This window comes from Lactuca saligna, chromosome 8, assembly GCF_052625555.1.
Source record: "Lactuca saligna cultivar CGN05327 chromosome 8, ASM5262555v1, whole genome shotgun sequence".
In the NCBI taxonomy this organism is placed as follows: Eukaryota; Viridiplantae; Streptophyta; class Magnoliopsida; order Asterales; family Asteraceae; genus Lactuca; species Lactuca saligna.
Genome location: NC_136424.1, coordinates 168,752,323 through 168,774,363, shown reverse-complemented (window position 1 = coordinate 168,774,363; position 22,041 = coordinate 168,752,323). Strand labels below are relative to the sequence as shown.

General features: G+C 34.2%; 3 protein-coding genes and 1 long non-coding RNA gene across 5 annotated transcripts; 3 read left to right on the top strand and 1 right to left on the bottom strand.

Annotated features, from left to right (window-relative positions):
- The first annotated feature begins 7,639 nt into the window (after positions 1-7,639).
- On the top strand, positions 7,640-10,204 carry LOC145011488 (lysM domain-containing GPI-anchored protein 2-like). Its single transcript, XM_078970219.1, has 4 exons — positions 7,640-8,435; positions 9,386-9,506; positions 9,594-9,793; positions 9,904-10,204. Exons 1-4 carry the CDS (start codon positions 7,763-7,765, stop codon positions 9,996-9,998), a joined length of 1,089 nt encoding a protein of 362 aa, XP_078826345.1. The 5' UTR covers positions 7,640-7,762; the 3' UTR covers positions 9,999-10,204.
- Positions 10,205-12,099: 1,895 nt separating this feature from the next.
- Positions 12,100-16,851, top strand: LOC145011548 (MATE efflux family protein). 2 transcript variants are annotated; one of them, XR_013664141.1, is made up of 16 exons: positions 12,100-12,224; positions 13,489-13,807; positions 13,952-14,115; positions 14,204-14,329; positions 14,395-14,555; positions 14,707-14,842; positions 14,926-15,022; positions 15,118-15,218; positions 15,297-15,460; positions 15,583-15,654; positions 15,761-15,877; positions 15,954-16,049; positions 16,126-16,247; positions 16,344-16,401; positions 16,485-16,579; positions 16,672-16,851. XR_013664141.1 is itself a non-coding variant. In XM_078970288.1 (15 exons), exons 2-15 carry the CDS (start codon positions 13,491-13,493, stop codon positions 16,494-16,496), a joined length of 1,743 nt encoding a protein of 580 aa, XP_078826414.1. In that variant the 5' UTR covers positions 12,100-12,224; positions 13,489-13,490; the 3' UTR covers positions 16,497-16,580. The 2 variants fall into 2 exon arrangements, 1 of the variants encoding a protein (XP_078826414.1); XM_078970288.1 differs by lacking the exon at positions 16,672-16,851 and having other exon boundaries at positions 16,485-16,580.
- A 99-nt stretch (positions 16,852-16,950) lies between these two features.
- LOC145011549 (isocitrate dehydrogenase [NAD] regulatory subunit 1, mitochondrial) lies at positions 16,951-20,049 on the bottom strand. The gene is made up of 4 exons (XM_078970289.1): positions 19,384-20,049; positions 18,830-19,069; positions 18,633-18,711; positions 16,951-17,406 (listed from the first exon to the last, which is right to left on the bottom strand). The coding sequence occupies exons 1-4, from the start codon at positions 19,894-19,896 to the stop codon at positions 17,132-17,134; spliced, it is 1,107 nt and encodes a 368-aa protein (XP_078826415.1). The 5' UTR covers positions 19,897-20,049; the 3' UTR covers positions 16,951-17,131.
- A 456-nt stretch (positions 20,050-20,505) lies between these two features.
- On the top strand, positions 20,506-21,824 carry LOC145011550 (uncharacterized). The gene is made up of 2 exons (XR_013664142.1): positions 20,506-21,322; positions 21,412-21,824. It is a non-coding gene; the product is annotated as an uncharacterized LOC145011550 (long non-coding RNA).
- The last annotated feature ends 217 nt before the right edge of the window (positions 21,825-22,041 follow it).

Genomic DNA, 22,041 nt, shown 5'->3' with positions numbered 1-22,041 from the left:
GCCGGTGCCGTCCTGTGAACCTGAGAAACCTGAAACACATAACACAAAACACTGTAAGCATGAAGCTTAGTGAGTTCCCCAAAATACCACTCTAACACATATTAGCCACTCAAGGCTATAACTCTGTTGACCCTCTGGTCTGTGTGTCTCAGTGGGACCCTCTAGTCCCAACTCTCTGTGGACCCTCTGGTCCTAACTCTATAGACCCAAAGATCCTAACTCTGATAACTCAGAATCATACATATCACATATCACAATAAATCTCATAAAATAAATAGCATACAATTACACTGGAACATAACTCTAAACCTAACTCTGTAGATCCTTTAGTCCTAGCTCGGTGGACCTTCTGGTCCTAACTCTGATATACACACAGCATAAATCACATAGAAATAATGCAGTGCCACACATAGCATAGATAGCATACAATAACTCTATCACATAACTCTATTACCACTCTAGGTAAAGTATAGTGAGAAGACTCACCTGCTACTGCCGACTGAAGAACAAGATCATGCTGCTCCGACCACCGTCACGAACTCCACCACTGAATCACCGAAACCAATAAATACTAATAACAACCAAAATACTCCTGGAAGTCAACAGGTCAACTCTTGGTCAAATTCAAAGTCCTCAGTCAAAGCCAACCCTCCTGAATGACTCTACTTGCCGAGTCAACCCGCTGACTCGTCGAGTCCCCATGCTATGAAACTCCCATAACACGACTCAACTCGCCGAGTCGCCCCAAGACTCGCCGAATCCTACAACTCTGAGTCAAACCGTACTCAACTCACTGAGTCATCCCTTGATTCACCGATTCTCAGCTTAACCAGAAAAGGTTAGGACCTCAAGACCAAAATCGCCGAGTCCAAGAACAGACTCACCGAGTCCAAGGCTATCTTCTACCAACTCGCCGAGTTTCTACCTATCTTCATGCAACTTGCCGACTACACCCGTGTGACTCGCCGAGTACCACTAGCTCTTAACCCCTACAGAGGCTTTCCAAGCCATGCAGGGTCTCCAATCCATAGATCTACTCTTATACAAGCCACCCATCACGTAAAGTGGCAAACTTTATGTGAATCCAAGGAGATCTAAGCATAATACACACTTGGGCTAAGGTTTAGGGCTAAAAGACTTCATCAACAGCTCTTGAACAGGGACTTTATGCTCTTTTGGATCATCACTATTCTAAATCTAAGGTAGCAACCTCAAATCTAACCTCCAAACTGAAGATATCACTAGATATACACCCAAATATCCCACAAATGATAGATCTAGATGGATAACAGCTCAAGCAATGAATCATTACCTCAAAAGAAGGCTCCAATAGAAGAATAAGTCAAAACCTTGAAAAGCCCCTTGCTCCAAGCCTTTTAATCTTCAAAGATCTCTTCAACAAACACTCCTTCAAGATCTAAATGTTCTCTAATTCTCTCACAATGAATATTAGGGTTTCTGGACTTCAAGGGAGAGCAAAGAGACTAGGGAGAGGGTATTATGTTCTTTATATAGGTCCAAATCCCTGGGATTAGGATTTTCTCCACACAGCATCAACTCGCCGAGTTGGCCACTAGAAACGCGACCAGAATCGCGAGCCTACTCGCCGAGTCTACCCATGCAATCATCGAGTTGATCATTCACATTTTCAATTTAAACCCTAAACTTTGCACCCCTGAACTCGGGATGTTACACTTTTATCCTTCTGCCTAATTTGATTCTTCTCATTCGTTCTACCATACATCGAAATTTTTTTCAATATATCAGAATTACACTTAAACTGGTAAGTATAACAATATTTACTAAACTTTAGTAAATCATGACGAATAGTCTTAACGATCTTTTGTGGTGGACTTGATCAATGCACAAGAATGTGTACTCAATCCCTTAGTCCTTTAATTGACTCACATATACATGTGAACAAGGAATTAGTCTTAATTTTCCAAAGCTGAAAGTTCTCAATCATCATATTGTACAACTTGTATGATTCCAGTCTCATCATGTAATAAGAATCTCAGAATAGAAACTTAATCGAGTTAGATAGTGGATTTTACCTGAAGTAGAGTCAAACTTATTGACTTTACCAGCCTTATGATCTTTTAGGTAAATTTGGCAGATTCGCAACCAATGCCCTTTCCTTTTGGCAATAGAACCATATGGAACCTTTGGGAATGGTACATGGGACAATCTTATACTTAGCCTTTCTCTTTACCATTTGGTCAACAAAGTTAACTATGTCCAATCCATTTCCATTGGGAAGAGAAAGCTTTTACTGGGTATCCAATGCAACCATTGTCAATATCCATTGAAGGTTTGGAAAGTTGATCTAATAATCAAATTTGTTTTACCAAAGCTTCAAATCATTGTTGATTCACCAGTACCAAGCAAATAGATAAGATCATTTAGGGTTATGCCATAGTCTATTTCATAGTATTCCCAAAGGTAACTCACTATGTGACTTAGAAAGTGATTGAACATCCAACTTTCTTAAGACTTTGACACCCAACTCTCCTGGCTTGTCACTGTGTGACGTCATCTGCAAGATGCGATCACACATAGACCTTGCTTGCCAATAGGGCTTGAGTGACCTTGAACTTCTTCATTAGGTAGAATAATTGGAGGAGGTGGAGGAAGTGAAGTTTCAAGAAATTTGGGAAGATCATAGATGTTTGAACTAGACATCTTTTGGGAGATATTCAAGATAGTTGATTTAAAGTCCTTAATATAACACCCAAAATGAAATATTAAGGCTAGGACCCAACACAATATTTTATAACTTGGAAGAGGGATGTCGTAATCCAAGCTACAGCATATTTGAAGGTAGGTGAATTACGATTCACCAATTTCCACCATGAAAAATGAAATAATTTATTAGGTTTTTAATTGGATTTGAAACTCCTAGATCTTTTGATATTCATTGAACTTTTTCAATGGCATGTTTCAATCTTGATTGTGCCATCTCAAGTTTTGTGACTGTGATGCTGAGGACCACAAAATAAGGTGTGAATAACCATGCAAGTATACTTGGTACCCTTAATATTTACCCCTTAATTGATGTGTCGGTTAACCACACGCGCTCCACCGATACTATGATAAATATTAAGTTACCCTTCGCACACCTTGTTAAATCAGGCTAGTGTGCCGGTTAACCACACACGCTCCACTAACCGACTTAACCAAAGTGCAAAGTGTAATTTCATGGGTTAGCACCAAATTCACATTTTCCTAAGTAACTAAGATTGGGTATTAATAAGAGTTTAGTTACTTAGTATTTATCATTAATACTTTTAATGAAGGGAGAATTATAGTCTTTGTCCTACCCGTTCGGCAAACGACCCTCCACCAGTCAAAGAAGCGGTGCATGAGAGTGTATACCCATTAAACTGCCATTTTATAGGCAGTAACCTTATACCTCACTTATAGACCGGCTTCGTGAATGAGGCCTACTAATGGTAAGACGACTTACTCTTATACATATATAAATATTATTAACATATAATATTATAAAGTATAAGGGTTGAATTTTAACTTTTAAAATTCTAAGGGCTTAACTTGAAACTAAAGTATTCATGGGGAAAACTTTACAAATTCCAATACTTGAGGGCAAGTTTTGAAACTTTTCAAAACTCTTGGATTTTCATAACTTATGAGTTTAATTAAAGTTTTAAAAAACTTTTAATGAAGAGACTCTTGGACATCCATAACTTGAGGACAAGTTATGGAGTCATAAAAACTATTTATAAGAAAAGAACTCTTCATTTTTGTAACCTAAGGCATTTTTATGAATTTTAAGATTCATAAATGTGACTTTTCATATAACTTGAGGACAAGTTACAAAAACCACATTTTATGAACAATTTTTAGATTAATTTGGATTGAAAACAACTAACACATATTTTTCATTAATCTAAAATAAATCATAAACCAAGGTAACAAAAAAAACAACTTTTGGTAATCCATAGCTTGAGGACAAATTATGGACTCCATTAAAATACATTTAGATCAAGAATTAAATAATAAACACTTTTGTAAATAATTCCTATGATCTACCAACACTCATAAGCATGAACAATCCATATCAACAATTTCAAAAATTACATTAACATACATAAAGCTTGAAAATTTTATTTTAACCTTGAAATTGGTTTAGTATAATCATTACCACTTTAAAAACAAGTTTTATGAGTCCAAAACAGCTTAAGGTACTGATTCTAGACCAATTCCAACTTTAAACCTCGAAGATATGTTGTCGGGGGGTCCAACTCGTCGAGGGGATGAACCAACTCGGCGAGTTGGATGAGTTTGTACTTGGACTCGTCGAGTCCCCTGTCTAGACAGCAAAAATCTTTGATTTTCAGCAATTTAAGCAAGTATAACAAGAAAACAAGCCTAGGCTCTGATACCACTGATGGGTTATGAGCATTCTAACACTCCTAAGTATACATGCAACCCTAAATACCTTGGATCTATGTTTTCTCTATTATACATGAAAATATGAATATTCCAAGGTATTACCCTAACTAGCATACAATCTTTGATACTTGGGTAATAAAATAGATAGAATACATACGTTGTTGATGTAGCTTGACTCCATTAAGCTCGAGAGCCTAGTGCCCCGAGTGTGACACCTCAAATGGTTCACACAACATCATCAACACTTGGAATAACCATGAGAAGAAGACACTTCATGCTCAAATTGGCTAGCCTTCATATATGTATTACTAGTGCCAATTTCTTGAGCTAGAGGGGTCCTTATATAGTGTGCATATTAGGGTTACACCATGTAACCCATGACTTTACCCATTCCTTATGATTCATGGGTTTTAATCTCCATGGAGTATCCATGGGTCACCACATGGGTTAAACCCAACATAAGGAATCATGGATCATAAGCCCACATATATAAGAATGAATGATTTACACAATCAATCCCCATATATTTAATTAGTCTATTTTGATCACTAAATTAAGTCCAAATTAATTCTTGATCAATACTAGTTAAATAACAAGATTTCATATTAATATATTAGAACTTATAATATATTAATATGTCACAAATGTCCTCTTCTGACAAATGGTCTATCCAAATGTTCTGATGCCATGCAACCCAAATGGACCATGCCGAGTTGAGTTAAGTACATACTAATTATAGTTATGGACTTAGACATTAATCCAACATATATAATATGTAACGACCCAATTTTTTAATTAAAATTTTCATTTTTAATTTACCAAAACAATTCTAATAAACCACAAAATCTCAAGAACACTTGTTTTCAAATCCATAACAAAAACAATTTTATTTCAAATATTAGAGTGTCCCAAAAGAAAACGACTGAGATAGTGCATGCTGTGACATCAAGCATTGCCCTTGCCCTTAGGCTCAGAGGTACCTGAGAGAGCGCTACAACCAATGTTAACAGCAACTGGTGGCTCGTTATTCTTCATACCCGACGTCCCAACGTCCGTCTTCATCCTCAGCCTCAACAACAGCAGGAACAATAGCGTACTGACAGTGGTGGTGACGCTCCAACGGTGAAGTAGAGGGTGGTGGATGAAACCTTACATAACGACGCCTGAAGAAGGAGAAGGAGAAGAAGGACGGTCGTCCGATAACCCATGGCGGCAATGAAATCAGTGGCGGCGACTAGACGGCAATGGTGAAGGTGGCGACCAAAGACATCCTCCCTAGGGTTAGGGTTTGAAGCGGGAGGGGTGACGGGTTATATACCCCGATCCCCGAAACTTACCTCCATAATGACAAGTTTAGCCCCTCCATTCCATAATTTCTTTCAAAATAAATCCATATTTTACCCTTTTAACCATGCCTCCTGAAACCCTTTACAAATCAAGTCTGAATTTTACGATTTAGCCCCCGCCTTCTAAAATCTCTTTCAAATCCAATCCCAAAATGTTACCAATCATCCCTTGATTCCATAAATCCTTACATATTAAGTCCAAATAATACCAAACACCCCCTGACTTCTAAAATCCTTTGCAAAACAAGTCATGAAGTTACACTTTAAGCCCTAATTAATCTAAATTATAACATTCGGCTCCCCAAAACCAACAGTCTACTAAATAATATGGATTTAGGGCGACTACTCATTCATCAATTTTATCTATTTATTTATTAAATAAACAGAATGTTACACATAAAGTTGGCACCTTTATGGCAAAGGAGTCCATGAAGACCTTATATCTGAAAGAATAAGCCTGTGGGGCATCCTAATCCCATCATCCATCCAAACCATGGCTAAAAACATAACAATTTAACCCAAAAAGAGATCTAAACATCTAGCAATCAAGATGGAAACTTGATACCTCAAAAGCTTGGCAAACAAGGTGGTGATTATGGATCCAAGACCTCCTCTTCAGGCCAAGCAACTTCTAGCTTCTTCAACTCCTTCAAAATGCACAAAAAAATGAACACCAAAAGCTCTCTAAAGGCTCACACACTTAACAATGGAAGCTAATACGTGATTTTAGGGTTTCTGCACAGTAGATGTTGATATGGAAGGTAACACTTGGGACTTAATGACATTATATAAGGCTTGAACCCTAAAAATTAGGGTTTTAGGTATGAGCATGTACGCTGTGCGTACATCCTTGTATGCAGCACGTACGTGCATGCCTTCACGATCCACTTTAGACCAATTACGCCCCGTATACACCAGGATTATGCCCAACGTACAACCTCGACTAAGCCTACACATAGAAGGCTTAAATCACCAAGCTCAAAGCAACATAGCTGATTAAGACAAGTAAATAAATAATATCTTAGAACAATCGGGTGTTACAGTAGCATCGTGGCCGGTTCATGGTACCTCTATTTATAGGGGAGTGATAAGTTTTTCAACTTGGATAATTACTTGGTCACTAAGTTATTATCCATAAGATTTGAATTTCAAATCTTACACTTTAAATCCCTTGTGATCTACACGTATATATTAATTTATTAATCACTAATAAATTACTAAACTAAATCATCATTATTTTATTTTTTCAATAGTTGCTTAAATATGTTGTTGCGTGCAAACTAAAAGAACCTGCTACTCATAGTAATATATCCAAACTACTATGACAGTTAAACATACTTCTAATAATGTGTGATTTGACACCAAAATAATGTAAAATATAAGATTTGATGCACTTGTTAAGATATTTATTTTCTGTTTTGGGAGATCAATATTAAATTTCACAAGAATATATCTTAACCTTCTATTTTATCTCTATTTTATTTTTATGCTTATTTTTCAAAGATACGTTTATCCAAAGAGAATCCAAAAGAGAAGATTTTCAAACCAAATTCCATTTTTCTTAACATCTATTTCCAAGTCCTCGACGAATTATTTCCACGAATTAGTGGTTTTTCCATTGATTAATCTACAAGAATATAATGGCAATATAGTTTTTGAAAAGACAAACAACAAAAATAATGGATCAAACATATAAACATAAATTTAACTAAACACATATAAACTAATATATTTATTAAACCACAATAATCATGCATTCATATGACATATTTTTATCATTTTTTATAAAAGTTTTAATATATTTGTCCCCAATTTCGACATATTTGTCAAAAATAAATGGAAGTCTTAAAACCTCAAAAGTCTCCCACCAAGTCAACATTTTCCCATTTACAATTCCAAAATCCAAATAGACTTCTTCCCCTTCCCCAAACTTTCCTTCCACCATTTATATACCCTCGAAGCTCTTTCCATTGCAAGCACACAATATCTTAGAAACAGAAAACATGGGGTTTTCCAACATGTTTTTCTTCCCCATATTGTTTTTACTCTGTTCCATCTTCTCTATTCAATCAACTGCACAAACACCAACTTTAGGTTTCCGATGCTCAAACACCACCTCCACCGCCACATGCAACTCACTCATCGACTACAAACTCCCAAACACCACCACCCTCGCCTCCATCCTCAGACTCTTCGAAATCAAAAACCTCCGCTCTCTCCTCGCCGCCAACAACCTCCCAATCACAACCCCACAAACCCAAACCTTCCCCGCCTCCCAAATCCTCAAAATCCCCTTCCCCTGCGCCTGCCGTAACGGTTTCGGAATCTCCAACCGCCGTCCGATATACACCGTGGTTCCCGACGACGGTCTATTCCATATCGCCGCCGAGGTGTTTTCTAACCTCGTGACGTACCCGCAGATCCAGTCTGTTAATAATATATCCGATCCGAATACTATATTGGTGGGTCAGAAGCTCTGGATTCCATTGCCGTGTAGCTGCGATGAGGTTAATGGGGATACGGTGGTGCATTATGGATACTTGGTGCCCGCCGGGACCACCGTGAGTGGGATTGCGGAACAGTTTAATACGACGGAGAGCACGTTGTTGAATCTGAATGGGATGAACAGTTCTGCAAACTTGCAAGCTGATTCGATTCTTGATGTTCCTCTTAAAGGTAATCGATTGTTTTTCATTTTTGTTATATGGATCCATCTGTTTGAGCATCGATTTTGCTACAAAAGGGCATTATTGGGATTAAAGAATTTTAGCCAAAGAATTTTCAGTTTAATATATTTTAAGAAAGTGCGAAGATACTTGTTATCCATATGGCTTAATTTCCTAATGTTAATTATGATATGCAAGATATCTTTTTCATGATCCGTGATTCTTTTATAATAATTAAACGAAAATGTCAAACAATAGTCATATTAAGTATATGGGTAGAATGGGTATTTTTTAATTTTTGTTTATGTTTGAATAGTTTGACCGAAGTCTAATGTTTGACTGATTATGACATGTCTAAAGACCAAAAATAGTCTTTGATAATCGAGTTTTTTTTTTTTTTTACAAAAAGGATTAAAAAAGAATATAGTAGTTTGTTTAGGTCAAAACAAAAACGAAGGTAAAATAGGTTGTATAACTTTTTAATCAAATCTAATTCTTTTCATTTCAAATTTTCCCTTTTGATAAGTTTTTACATCGAAATCACTTATTCATCTATCTGGAAGGATATTTTGGTACTTTTCTAAATAAAGGAGACAATCACATGTCGACAAGGTCCACAAACTTTAAGGCAATAGTAATAACTAATAACGACAAGTTGTTATTTTTTATTTATATTTTTATTGCATTCATCTTCTTGTTGTATATAACTATATATATATATATATATATATATATATATATATATATATATATATATATATATATATATATATATATATATATATATATATATATATATATATATATACACCTCCTTTGTGTGATTTCATCGATTGCCTCTATCCTAATTCACACGTCTTTTGAAAACAAAAGTCTTGTATGTGGGCCCATATGGTGTTATTTTTTTTTTAAAACTTAATAAACATTTATTCCACTAATACTTTTGTTGTTTTTTAACAGTTTGTACATCTTCGGTGCAAAATAACTCTTCGGACTACCCTTTACTCGTCCCAAATGGTACTTACGTTTTTACGGCTAACAGTTGTGTCCGATGCCAATGCAATGCTGCAAATAATTGGATGTAAGTCAACACATGAAATTCAACTCAAATCATTTTATTTTTTCAAATATTATTTTATAATCATTTTTATTGTTTTTTTTTTTGTAGATTGGACTGCAAGCCATCGGGGGTTAATTTACCACGAGGGCAAACTTGTCCTTCCACACAATGTGTGGGGACCGCTTTCGATTTGGGTAACACCACTTCGGATTCTAATTGTGGCCTTTCAAGATGTTCGTATGCGGGATACATAAATGGCACCATTGCAACTACTCTTACTCAAGAGTCTACTTGTCCAAGTAGTCCAGGTAAATTTAAATTTAAATTTAAATTTAAATTTAAATTGTTTGACTGTTGGTCAAATATCTACTAAATAAAATGTTGTGTTTCTTAATGTATTTTTATGTGGTGTAAACAGGTGGAAATAACAGCACTCCTTCGGGAAATGGGGCGAATGGTTTAAGATCGAGCTTTATTGTTGGTGTATTATTGATCGTTTTTCATTTTCTCTAGTGAGATGAATATATATCTGTGAATTTTTACAGTGATGTAGTTAGTATCCATGAAGCTAGTATTATCATGGTTTTTTGTTTTCTTGTTGCAATTTTCATGGAATGTTGTTTATTAGAGGGAAGATTTTGGTTAATATTTGGTGTTTGATCGTTTTGAGTTTTGTATATGTAACACGATTGCCTAATAATGTTGGTTCTTGTTCTTGAGATTTTTTTTTTTTTGAACAAATTGAATGATTAAATATAAACCAATTCCTCCAACTTCTTTAGAATCTTTTCCCTTTTTCATTCATGCTAACTTGGTGTCACACATTTCCTAGTAGAAAAGTATATTGGCATTTTTTTTTTAAATATTTAACATCCCAATTGGAGCCTTGAACATGGTAAAAGTTGAAGTGATAAAGTTTAGACCTACTAACTTGACGATTTCTTCTCAAACTTCTCCAATATTTTTTGTAAACTTTCTCTATTAACCATGTCATCAATAATAGCAAGATCAAGATGAATCCTCAACAAATGGGCTATAATCTTTGCCTTCATGAAACAAACACCAATTTTGTACATATTATTTTTATTAAAAAATATATTTAACCCACCCAAGTTTCCCGAATAAAAGCACCTTAGAATTCGAATAAGACCCATAACATTATAATTTGACAAATCCTCTAAAAAATTGCATCATTCCACAAAAAAAATGTGAAAAGACATAAATTCAGTGAGCCCATCTTAACACCTTTAAAAGGCCCTTTAATTTGGTCCGTTGACATGGTCGCATCATTGTAAATCATCTATATTGACTATATCCATTGGGCAATATGAATAAAATGGAGATAATGGCTCGTCTTACCGAAGACCATTTGTTATCTTAAATCAACACTGCGTGAAACGTTGACAAGAATCGAAATACAATATTTGATTAATGAAGACAAAGCTTTATAATTAATCAGAAAATCCCATAATTTTCATCATCGAAGGTAAATGTGACCAACAAATCGAGTCATATGTCTTCTTTAAATCAACTTTAAAAAATAGTTATTATTATTATTATTTCTGAGGGGAAAAAATAAAAAAAATGAAAGAATTTCGTATAAAAGAAACTCGTATATGACAAAATAAGATAAAATTTTGAACTTATAATTTGGAGTCCAAAACAAATATATTTTGTTTGAAGGTTAGGCCAAATAACCCATGCTCATAAATGTTGTGTTTAAAGTGCACTATTTTTTTTGTTTATTTATATAGTTATGTGTTTTTTACTGTAATGTATAATTCGGCAATTGGGTTATTTGTCTCTTGTCATTCTTTGTACTATGGATAAAAGTGGATCCAAACCTCGCCCGGATGGATTCGGACACGAAAAACTCGTAAACCGGTTAATAGGATTTTATATGACCAGATACCGGACCGGTATATAGGATTTGATATCCCGATTTTGGGGGACTGTAAACTATATGTTGAAAAAAAAAACCACATGCTTATCTCAGTCCAAACGAATTAGGTATACATGTTTTAAAATTTTTACAGAATACAAAAATAAAACTAAACAACTGAAAATTTACAGCTTTGATATCTCAAATTCAGGAGATTGTAAGTTAATGAATATAAAACCAAAAATAACACAATTATAGTCTAAAACCATATAGAAACTCTAAATTACACATCGGAAAAAACCGTATGCAAATTCGACTTCAAACAAAAGAGATGTATGTTTTAAACTTTTCACGGAAACCGGTTTCGGTCCTTAAAACGGTTCCGGTTCCTAACACAACCAAACCCAGATAAATTCATTCTTTAAACCCGGAATCTGAACCGATTCTACGTATTTCAGTTTTAGCTGTGTCAATTTTGGTTTTAAATCTCATCGCTATTTTGCGCAACAGATAAATATAACTTATTTTTACTTTTATATTTTAACCTAAATTAAGAGATTTTTTTTTCAAAAAAAACTATTATATAGCTTCGTGGTTATTAATTTATTATATAACTTCGGGTTATTAATTTATTATATAACTCGGAACCAAACAACTCCCTAATAAAGATTCAATTCGGGTCGGGTTGTCGGTTACAATGGATTTTCCGGGTAACATAACCGAAACGAAAAATCATGAATTCATCGTCATCGTCGTATTCATAAAACCACGGCGGAGTTGACAGTAACGCCTTTGCATGCCGCCGCTTTTATAAACTCGTAGTACCACCAATCAACAGAAAATCCCTATCTACTCAGGTTAATCTTTCATCTTCATTCACGATTTTCATTTTTGCTTTTGCTTTTTACTCTCTGTATTAAATTACTTATCTTTCATGGTTTTGAGGTTTTCACTTTTCCGTAATGATTTCGTTATATCTCAGTGAGTGTTCTTGTTTTTTATTGCAACACACAGTGACACAACCATGTGATTCTTGACAGATGCCTAAAATTTGGTTTTGTAGGCTAATTTGATCAAATTCGCTTCTATAGGCCTCTAATGTTTTCACTTTTTAGTGGGTGTTTCTTGTGAAATTCAGATAGCGCTTGTTCATCTCTTTGTTTGTCAGTTTTGATGTTATCTTTCTAAACCCTCCATTTCCAAGAAGGAAAACTGTATTTTTCTTCTTTTTTTAGTCATATACTTCGCTATTTGGATTCAAAATCCATATGGATTTTATTACGGATTTTACATAATTTCATCATATGTTCTTGAAAATTTGAATATTCCATATTCAATCGCGCTTGTAGAAAAAGAACCATTTGACCTCAATCATATGATGGATTGATGGTCATTTGTAGTTAAGGTGTTCGATGATATGCCAATTGCCACCTCCTTCTTATTCCTGAATGACTTTATCTGTCTTATCTGAACAGTTTCCATCAAATGTCGCTAATTTGGGGAATCCAAAGCCTTTATAACATCGATCTTCTTAACATTTTCATCTTGTGGGTCCAAGTGACCACTTATACCTAAGAAGAAAGAATATTAATTTCCATTATTGATAGTCATATTACTCTTTAATTCATTCACAAATCAACCCATTGCTTTCTTGATCTATAAATGATGGCATTTCATTATGAAATTTGCCTAACATGTCATTGTCTGAAACCAAACAAAATCACACATCCATCAATGTCATGTTTCCAATTTGATGCTAAGGGCATTGAAAATGACAACTCTTACATAATCTTTACTTTCTATAAAAGTTATATAATATTGGAATGATAAGATGTATATTACATCTTTTTTATTATTCTTGTATGTAAGATAAGATGTATATTACATTATTACACTACCCATTCAGTTTCTTGTCTTCCATGATTTGTTTATAGTGATTTTAGTCATAGTTTTTTGTTATATTATGATTTTACTTACCTACTCCTCTTTTAGCAAATTTGTACAAGTTTGTGAAGTTGGTATCTCTACTCCACTCTAGGCTTATAAAATTACTAAACTTATTCATTAGATAAAAGACAGAAATAAGTGAATATGACAAAATTTTGTTTTAATATAACACAGATATGGCTTCTGGGCAACTGAATGATGGTGTTGTATATAATGGATTGGCTACAAGAAGTAGTGAAAGGACAAAAAGAAAGTTAAAGAAACCAGAACAATTGTCAATAGGAGGAGTTCATGATTCATTTTCATCACACAATTTGAAATATTCTTCAAATCCCTCAAAGATGATGTTGTATTCTTCAATTATGCGTAAAAGGAAGCATGTTTCTTCTTCAATAAAAAGGAAAAATTCAGATTTTAGTGTGTGTTCTTCTGAAGAGAATATTGCAACACAGGAAGAAGAAGATGATGTGGCAAACATTAGAGAAGTATATCCGTATGTCCTCAAACTTAGTCTTTATCATCGTTTTTCACTCGTGTAATAAGAAAAAGATTCACATTTATATATATATATATATATATATATATATATATATATATATATATATATATATATATATATATATATATATATATTCAGGGACTTAATGGGAATTGCTAAAAAAGAAGAACCAGAAATGATTGAAAAATCACGTGCCAAGAATATAAAAAAGGAGCTCATTGCACTCACATTACCAGCACTTGCAGGGCAAGCTATTGAACCTTTAGCCATGTTAATGGAGACAGCTTATATTGGTAGATTAGGTAAAAAGATTAAAAAGCTTTCAGGGTTAATTTAGTAAATTCAACTTTTTCCTTTTTTCTTTTTGTGTTTATCATATCCTATTCACAGGTCCTGTGCAGTTGGCTTCTGCTGGAGTCTCCATATCAATCTTTAACATTGTTTCAAAGCTTTTCAACATTCCTCTTCTCAGTGTTGCCACTTCTTTTGTTGCTGAAGATATTGCTAAAAACCAAGGTGGAATTTTTTTTTTACCTTTTTACTGTTTTCAAGAAAAAAAAATTTACCTTTTTTTTTTACAGGAGATAATTCTGATGAAGCAAATGGGAATGGAATGACAGAAAGGAAACAGTTAGCTTCTGTTTCTACAGCTTTGCTTTTAGCTGTTGGAATTGGAATCTTTGAGGGTTTATCTTTATATTTTGGATCAGGGGTTTTTCTTAATCTCATGGGTATATCATCAGTAAGTTTCAATCTTTTGGGAACTTCAAATTAGGGCTAAATGCAAGAAACAGAAGAATACTTTTATATATAGTTTTCTGTTATTACAGCATTATACTTTAATTGCTATTTCTTGCATAAAATTGTTGAAATTATTGGTTTATATTATACAGGCTTCTTCAATGCATGCGCCAGCTCAGCAGTTTCTTTCCCTTAGAGCCCTTGGTGCTCCTGCAGTTGTTGTCTCTTTAGCTCTTCAAGGTGTTTTTCGTGGTTTTAAGGACACAAAGACTCCTGTATTTTGTCTAGGCAAGTTTTTTGTTTTTCAATTTTAAAGGTTTAATTATTATTTTCTATTGGTTAATAATATATATATTTTTTTCTTTCTACAGGCATTGGTAATACTTCAGCTGTTTTTCTGTTTCCCATTCTTATGTACTACTTCAAATTAGGTGTAACTGGAGCTGCCATTTCTACTGTTACCTCACAGTACGTAAAAATAATAAATCTCCCTTTTATAAATTAAAAAAAAAAAAAAGTTTTATCTTAATTCTTACCTTTTTTTTTTAATCATATTGTTTCAGATACATTGTCACATTTTTAATGATATGGCACCTTAATAAAAGAGCTGTATTACTTCCTCCAAAACCAGGAGCACTTAAATTCGGTTGCTATATGAAATCTGGTAAGTAATAAAATATCTTATTATTATTATTATTATTTTGTATTTTAAAAACTAAAAAGTTGTGTTTTGTTTTTTTAGGTGGGTTTCTTCTTGGAAGAACACTTGCAGTTCTTACAACAACAACCTTAGCAACATCAATGGCTGCTAGACAAGGTCCTATAGCCATGGCTGCTCATCAGATATGTTTGCAAGTTTGGTTGGCTGTTTCTCTTATTACAGATGCATTGGCTGCATCTGGTCAGGTATAAGTTCACCAAATCTTGACTTTGACTTTGACTTGACATATAGTTTAAGGATAATGTTTTGACTATTTGTCGGATAGTTGACTTCTTAACTATTTTTTTTTTTTTTTTTTTTGTTTTAGGCGTTGATTGCTAGTTCGGTTTCAAAAGGGGATTATAGATCCGTGAAGGATATCACATACTTTGTGTTGACTGTAATGTTAATTAATAATTATTTTCTTTATATAATATATAAAGATTTTTTTTTTTTTTTTTAATTTTATTTTATAAAAGTTAATTAATGTTTGTTATTTTCTTTAGATTGGTTTTGTGATGGGTGTTACTTTGGCTGCAATATTGGGAGTTTCATTTGGGTCTATAGTCACACTGTTCACTAAGGATGTTGGAGTATTGGCGATTGCTAGAACCGGGGTTTTGGTAAAATCCCTATAATACCCTTGTTATTTTATTTATATATATACATTTCTGATGTGTTTTGTTTTTGTGGAAAAAGTTTGTGAGTGCTAGTCAGCCTTTGAATGCTTTGGCTTTTATTGTTGATGGTTTGCATTATGGAGTTTCAGACTTCCCGTATGCTGCTTATTCCATGGTATGTTTTTTTTTAGACATGAATATAAAATTACGTATTTGCCCTTGGATTAAATATGTTTTTTCACTTATTGTAGATGCTTGTTGGGATTTTATCGTCTGCTTTTCTTTACTATGCTCCCTCGGGTTTTGGTCTTCATGGCGTTTGGTCGGGTTTGACTCTCTTCATGGGGTTACGAATGTTGGCAGGGCTTATCAGGTAATTGTGTGATTTCATGACATGACAAAGGGTATATCGGTAATTTCATCTTCTTTGAGAGAGAGAGAGAGCTAACTTTTTTGTGTTTTTGTTTAGATTGTTAAACAAGAATGGGCCATGGTGGTTTCTGCATGAGGATTTGAATTTAACAAAGGTCGTGCCATGAATTTTTTTTTATTTATTTTATTGTGGCTTTGTTTTGCTAAATTGTGTTGCATTTTATCTTTGTTTTCACAGGTTGGGCGTTAGATGGGATTTGGAAAAAAAAAAAAAAAAAACTGATCTGATTACACACAACACAATCTTGACTACTGCTGATATACTTGTTGACTGTAAGTCTGTTTCTTTTTTACTTAATGCAAGAAAGAACGACTTAATTCATAAAGTCGTGTAAATTAGGTCATGACTTATTGTGGCTTTGTAGGATACAACAGAGTGAATTGGAGAAAGCATTTGAAAGGAATTGGTTTCAAAAAAAGGGATGTGATGCATGTATCACTTAATGCCAAAGTGTTGTATATAATCTTTTTTTTTTTTTTTTAATGTTTGTATGATAATTTAAGACAAAATGAATGCAAAAAATAACAAAGTACCTTCACTTATCTATGTATTATAGTATCCTACTTAAATTTCTTTTCATTATAGCATAGCTACATTTAAGTTGGAGTAAGTAAATGCAGAAAAACAAATGATATGTTGAAAATTGGTACAAACATCTCACAATTGATTCTTATTGAAGTCTTTAATGTTTTATCATCTTGCCTCAAAGGTCATCATAATATATTATGTTATTCACAAGGAATAAAAATCTGTGAAGAAATATAAAAATCATATCAAAATCAAAAGGATGATGATTTGGAATTGGAATTGGAATTGGAAGTGATCTATTGAAGTTTAGCAATGACAGCATCGACAACTTCTTGAGTGGTGCTGTTCCCACCGAGATCTTTTGTTCGGTATTTTCCCTCCGAAATGACACGTTTGACCGAGTTTTCCAATCGGTCAGCAAAAGAAGGAAATTGAAGATGTCTGAGCATCATTGCAGATGAAAGAAGCAATGCCACTGGATTTGCTGTCTTTCTGTCCACTATCTTCTGTTTTCCAACATTTCCTGCTGATGCACCTTGCTCAAACACAGCATGATCAGCTCCCACATTACCTACAATTTGTATTCCCATATGTTAATTAAATGCAAGAAATAGCCACCTACTTTCATTGATTTGAAAGAAGAAAAAAAATATATATATATATATATATATATATATATATATATATATATATATATATATATATATATATATATATATATATATATATATATAGGTGATTATCATCCAAATACAAAGCAATTTTCACTGCTAATTTGATAGATTATTCAAACTATCAAAGTTACTTATTAAGAGAAATAGAAAGGAATGGAAGTATGATCCTATAATAATTTTTATTAAAGAAGATGAAAGGGTGTTTCTATTAATTGCATTTAGCCCATTTGTTTAGTATATATACACAAATTTTCATAATTGGTCCATGTGGTTTGCAAAATATATTTGCACTTTAACGACAACTATGGAAAATGTCATGCCACTGTCCCTGTGGTTTGCAAAATTTCATGAATGGTCCTTCTGAGTTTTAAAACCAACTTTTCAGCTGTTACTTTTTATGAAAAGACCATTTTACCCTTGAACCAAATCTACAATAATATTCAACAAACCTCAAGGAACAGTTGTGTAATTTTGAAATCTTGAAATGTATATATACACACACTTTAATTTTTTTCCTTTTTTTTTTAATTTATTTTTCAACAACTTGATAACATTTTTTTTACCTTTTAGACCTTTTTTTTTTTTTTTTTTTTTTATAATTTTAGTTATTTATTGTGTTTTCTAATGTTTTTATTTATTTTGATTCAAGTAAAAGAAAAAACTTCAATTGAAAATATTGTAACAAATTAAATCATATTTCTACATGCGATATCAATAGTTTAAACTCAATATAATACTTTTCAATTTGAATATTTGATAATAGACTAAAATAAAGAATAAAAGAAATAATAAGAGTCGGACTCTATAAAAAAAGTGAAGTGTATATTGCAGAATTGATCCTTGAGGTATACACAATTCTCAGATTTGGTCCAAGGGCATTTAGGTCATTTAGAAAAAACTAACTACTCAAAAGTTAAAGTTAACGCCAGTCATGCAAGGTTTCAAAACCATAGAGACCGGTGGCGTGACGGTTTCCATAGTTGTCCTCAAAGTGAGATATTTTGCAAAGAACAAGGACCAATTATGAAATTTTGTTTGAAAATCTACACAATTACAGAATTGGTATCCAGATAAAAAGCAGGAATAATTATGCAAATATAATCAAATTTAAAGGAGCGCCAACCTCCAGGCATGACACCAGTGCCACCAGCAATACCAGCAGCAGTATTTGCCACCAAATTTCCATAAAGATTAGGAGTAACCTAAACAATAACCACACACTTAAATCTACGTGGCATTTTGAAAAACTTAAAATCTTGAAAAGATTCATAGAAAGCAAAGAATTATGAGTTGTGACATAATTGTATAATGATTACTGACCATAACATCAAATTGTTCTGGCTTTGAAACCAGCTGCATGCAGCAATTGTCCACAATGATCTCATTGTATTTTATGCCTGGATACTTGCTTGCTATTTCTCTACAAGATTCTAGAAACAAACCATCTGCAAGTTTCATGATGTTTGCTTTGTGGACAGCTGTCACTGTTTTCCTGTTATTGAGGTAAGCATACTCAAACGCGTACTTTGCAATTCGCTCTGAGCAAAACTTTGTGATCACCTGAAAATTATGGAAACTTCAGATCATTTTTGAAACAGAAGGGTCAAATGGTCATGTAATTCTACATTCTCAACCCAAACTTCTAGGGAAATTGAGTTCATTTCAGGGACTATCATCTACTTCCCTAAACTTCTTTACTTGACCTAAGATTCTAAGCTTAGAACTTAGCTAAACCTTAAGATTATTCAGAATACATACATCAAGTACCTACTTACATGTGCAAGTTTCAGAATCCATAACGTTTTTTTTTTTTTACATATTCAATAGAAATTGGATGGAGATGAAAGGAAAACGATACTTGGATTAGAGTATACCTTAAGACTTTCCACCACACCAGGAACAACCTCGTGTTCGAGCCCTGCGTATTCGCCTTCAGTATTCTCTCTAATCACCACAATATCAACATTCTCATGGCGCGTGGGTAATCCAGGCAAATTAAAACAATTTACAAGCGATGCGTACAGATCAAGCTCTTTCCTTAACTGCACGTTCAACGAACTAACCCCTCCACCCATGGGAGTATTCAAACCCCCTTTCAAGCACACTTTATTCTTCTTAATCGACTCTATGACTTCCGCTGGTATGGTCTTCATGTCACCATGAACATCGAACTTTTCGAAGTAAATCGGCGCGTGCATCGCATCCATTACTTGCTCGACAGCTCCGGTAACGAGGGGACCGATCCCATCTCCGGGGATTAAGGTGACTGTGCGAGGAGCACCATCACCTGGCCGGGGCATGTAAGTGACAGATCGGGATGGGGTCGAAACAGGTGGAGCTGGTCGGTGAAGCAGTTGCTTGAGGATCGGTAGAGTTCGTTTGGCCATTGGATGCAGATTTGCTTGTTTGATCCGATTGAATAAGATTACAGACAGAGCGGATATTAGGGTTTTGATTGACGAATCTGCTACTGGAAAGGGCGGGCGAATAATGGAGGAAGGAAAGAGAAATACTGGTGAAATAGAGAATAAGTTGACCTTTCAAGGATCCCAATATTAGAAAAGTTTAATAATATTAAAAAAAAATTATTAATGATTTAGGGACAAGGAGTCGTATATGTTCGTTAAACAAAGGCGCAGTTTATAAAAAAAAAAAAGTTCTAAATTTATTTTGTTAATAAGGAAATCATGATTAGTGGATAAACAATTCAAATCGGCTCTTTTTTACAGCAAACTATATTTTACACGGTTACTTTTAGAAAATTCTTATTACTTGTCACCATTTTTATTTTTATTTTTACTTTAACAATTTTACTATTTCACTAAAAATCTAGAAATTTTTTGGTTGAAATTATAAATAAAAATAAGAACAAATTACACGAATAGTCCTTTAGCTTTACAGTTTGTCCCTGAGTTGGTCGTTACGAAACTTTTTTCCCTGAGATGGTCCTCAATGAGCAAACCTTGCACACGAAAGGCCCCTGTGACTAACTCTATTATCAGATTCAATTAAGTTTTATTAAATGACAAAAATACCCTTAATTTTATGCACACAAAATGGTCCTTACAACTCTCTCTCTCTCCCGATCTCTCTCTCTCTCTCTAATGTATGGATAAATTAACAATGTTTGACTGATAAAGTCAAAATTGGATCCACAAATGTTTCTCCTCTCTTAAATCTCCTTCAACAGACGACCACACCCATTGTTGGAATCGGCCAAGGAAGTCGCCGCTGCCATCTAATTCCAGTACTCTGCCACTGCAATCACCAACGACCACCACCGTTGCAACCACCACCGCTGCAATTTTTGGGGAAAATGATTTTTTGAATCACGTTTTTAAAACCAATTTACGATACTGTCAAGGCCGAGGTAGTGAACATTAAGAACAGAACATCACCACATTCAAATTTGCAGAATTATGATGATATCAGCGAGTACTTCTGGAGGAGAAGGTGCTTCGAGAAATTAAAGTGGTCTATAGACATTGAGAGCAATTTCTTCATAACAACAAGCAAAAGGAAGTGGGTAGGGATCAATTTCTTCGATAAGCTCTGGACTATGTTGTGTTTGTTTCTATAAGTTATCATCATCGTTGCTTGGAGGGATCCAAACCATCCTCCACAGAAGGAATTAAAGAACAAAGACACCCCTCTCTCTCTCTCTCTCTTGTACATCTCGTATACGTCTCTTTCTCTCTCTTCATTATTCATTTAATTCTTGCAAATAACACCAATGATATAACCCACTTAAGATCTTCTAGACCTCACAAATGTCACATATGAATGGCACCAATTCTTTGCTAACAACAACAGGTTTGCAGTAGGCCTTTTATGGCTTCTAGTTGTATTAATCTATTTCATGTACACACAAATCAGGTACTCAATTTACTCTTCATTCGCAGGTGTAGCAGTTGGCCCTTTATGGCTTTCAATTTTTCGCAATTGCAATGCAGTTCAATCTTATGCCTGAAGAATAGTTGTTGAACACAAGAGGGACTTTTTCCCTCGATCTCTGGATTTTGTGTGTCCTGTCGATTATAGAGTGTGTGTTGGTTCATATGTGTTGAATTTGAACCTAGATCTTCACCACCAGGAAGAGGGGGAAAGAGACGTACAAGAGAGAGAGAGAGAGGTTCTTCTGTGTTGAACCAGAACCCAAGATCGTCATTTAGTTCATCCCAAAATCTTCATCTAGTTTATCTCTAAGTGTGTGTGTGATGAATCATGGAGAGGGGGAGAGAGAGGGAGAGTTGTAAGGACCATTTGTGTGCATAAAATAAAGGGCATTTGTGTCATTTAACAAAACTTAACTAAATCTGTTAACATAGTTAGTCACAGGGGCCTTTCGTGTTCAAGGTTTGCTCCTTGAGGACCATTTCAGGGAAAAAAGTTTCATAAGGAACAAATCAGGGAAAAACTGTAAAGCTAAAGGACCATTCGTGTAATTTGTTCTAAAAATAAATATCATTAAACTAGTAAGACTAACGATCAAAGTCCTTTATAACCACATATTTGCCACAAAACAATGTTGT

Excerpts from the sequence above, each read along its gene's own strand:
- LOC145011549 (XM_078970289.1), bottom strand. The coding sequence starts at position 19,896 with ATGGCCAAACGAACTCTACCGATCCTCAAGCAACTGCTTCACCGACCA. Across the intron at positions 18,712-18,829 it reads CAGAACAATTTGATGTTATG|GTTACTCCTAATCTTTATGG; the intron begins GTCAGTAATCAT and ends GTTATTGTTTAG. Across the intron at positions 17,407-18,632 it reads CACTGGTGTCATGCCTGGAG|GTAATGTGGGAGCTGATCAT; the intron begins GTTGGCGCTCCT and ends TACAAATTGTAG.
- LOC145011548 (XM_078970288.1), top strand. The coding sequence starts at position 13,491 with ATGGCTTCTGGGCAACTGAATGATGGTGTTGTATATAATGGATTGGCT. Across the intron at positions 13,808-13,951 it reads AACATTAGAGAAGTATATCC|GGACTTAATGGGAATTGCTA; the intron begins GTATGTCCTCAA and ends ATATATATTCAG. Across the intron at positions 16,248-16,343 it reads ATGTTGGCAGGGCTTATCAG|ATTGTTAAACAAGAATGGGC; the intron begins GTAATTGTGTGA and ends GTTTTTGTTTAG.
- LOC145011488 (XM_078970219.1), top strand. The coding sequence starts at position 7,763 with ATGGGGTTTTCCAACATGTTTTTCTTCCCCATATTGTTTTTACTCTGT. Across the intron at positions 8,436-9,385 it reads TCTTGATGTTCCTCTTAAAG|TTTGTACATCTTCGGTGCAA; the intron begins GTAATCGATTGT and ends GTTTTTTAACAG. Across the intron at positions 9,794-9,903 it reads TACTTGTCCAAGTAGTCCAG|GTGGAAATAACAGCACTCCT; the intron begins GTAAATTTAAAT and ends TGGTGTAAACAG.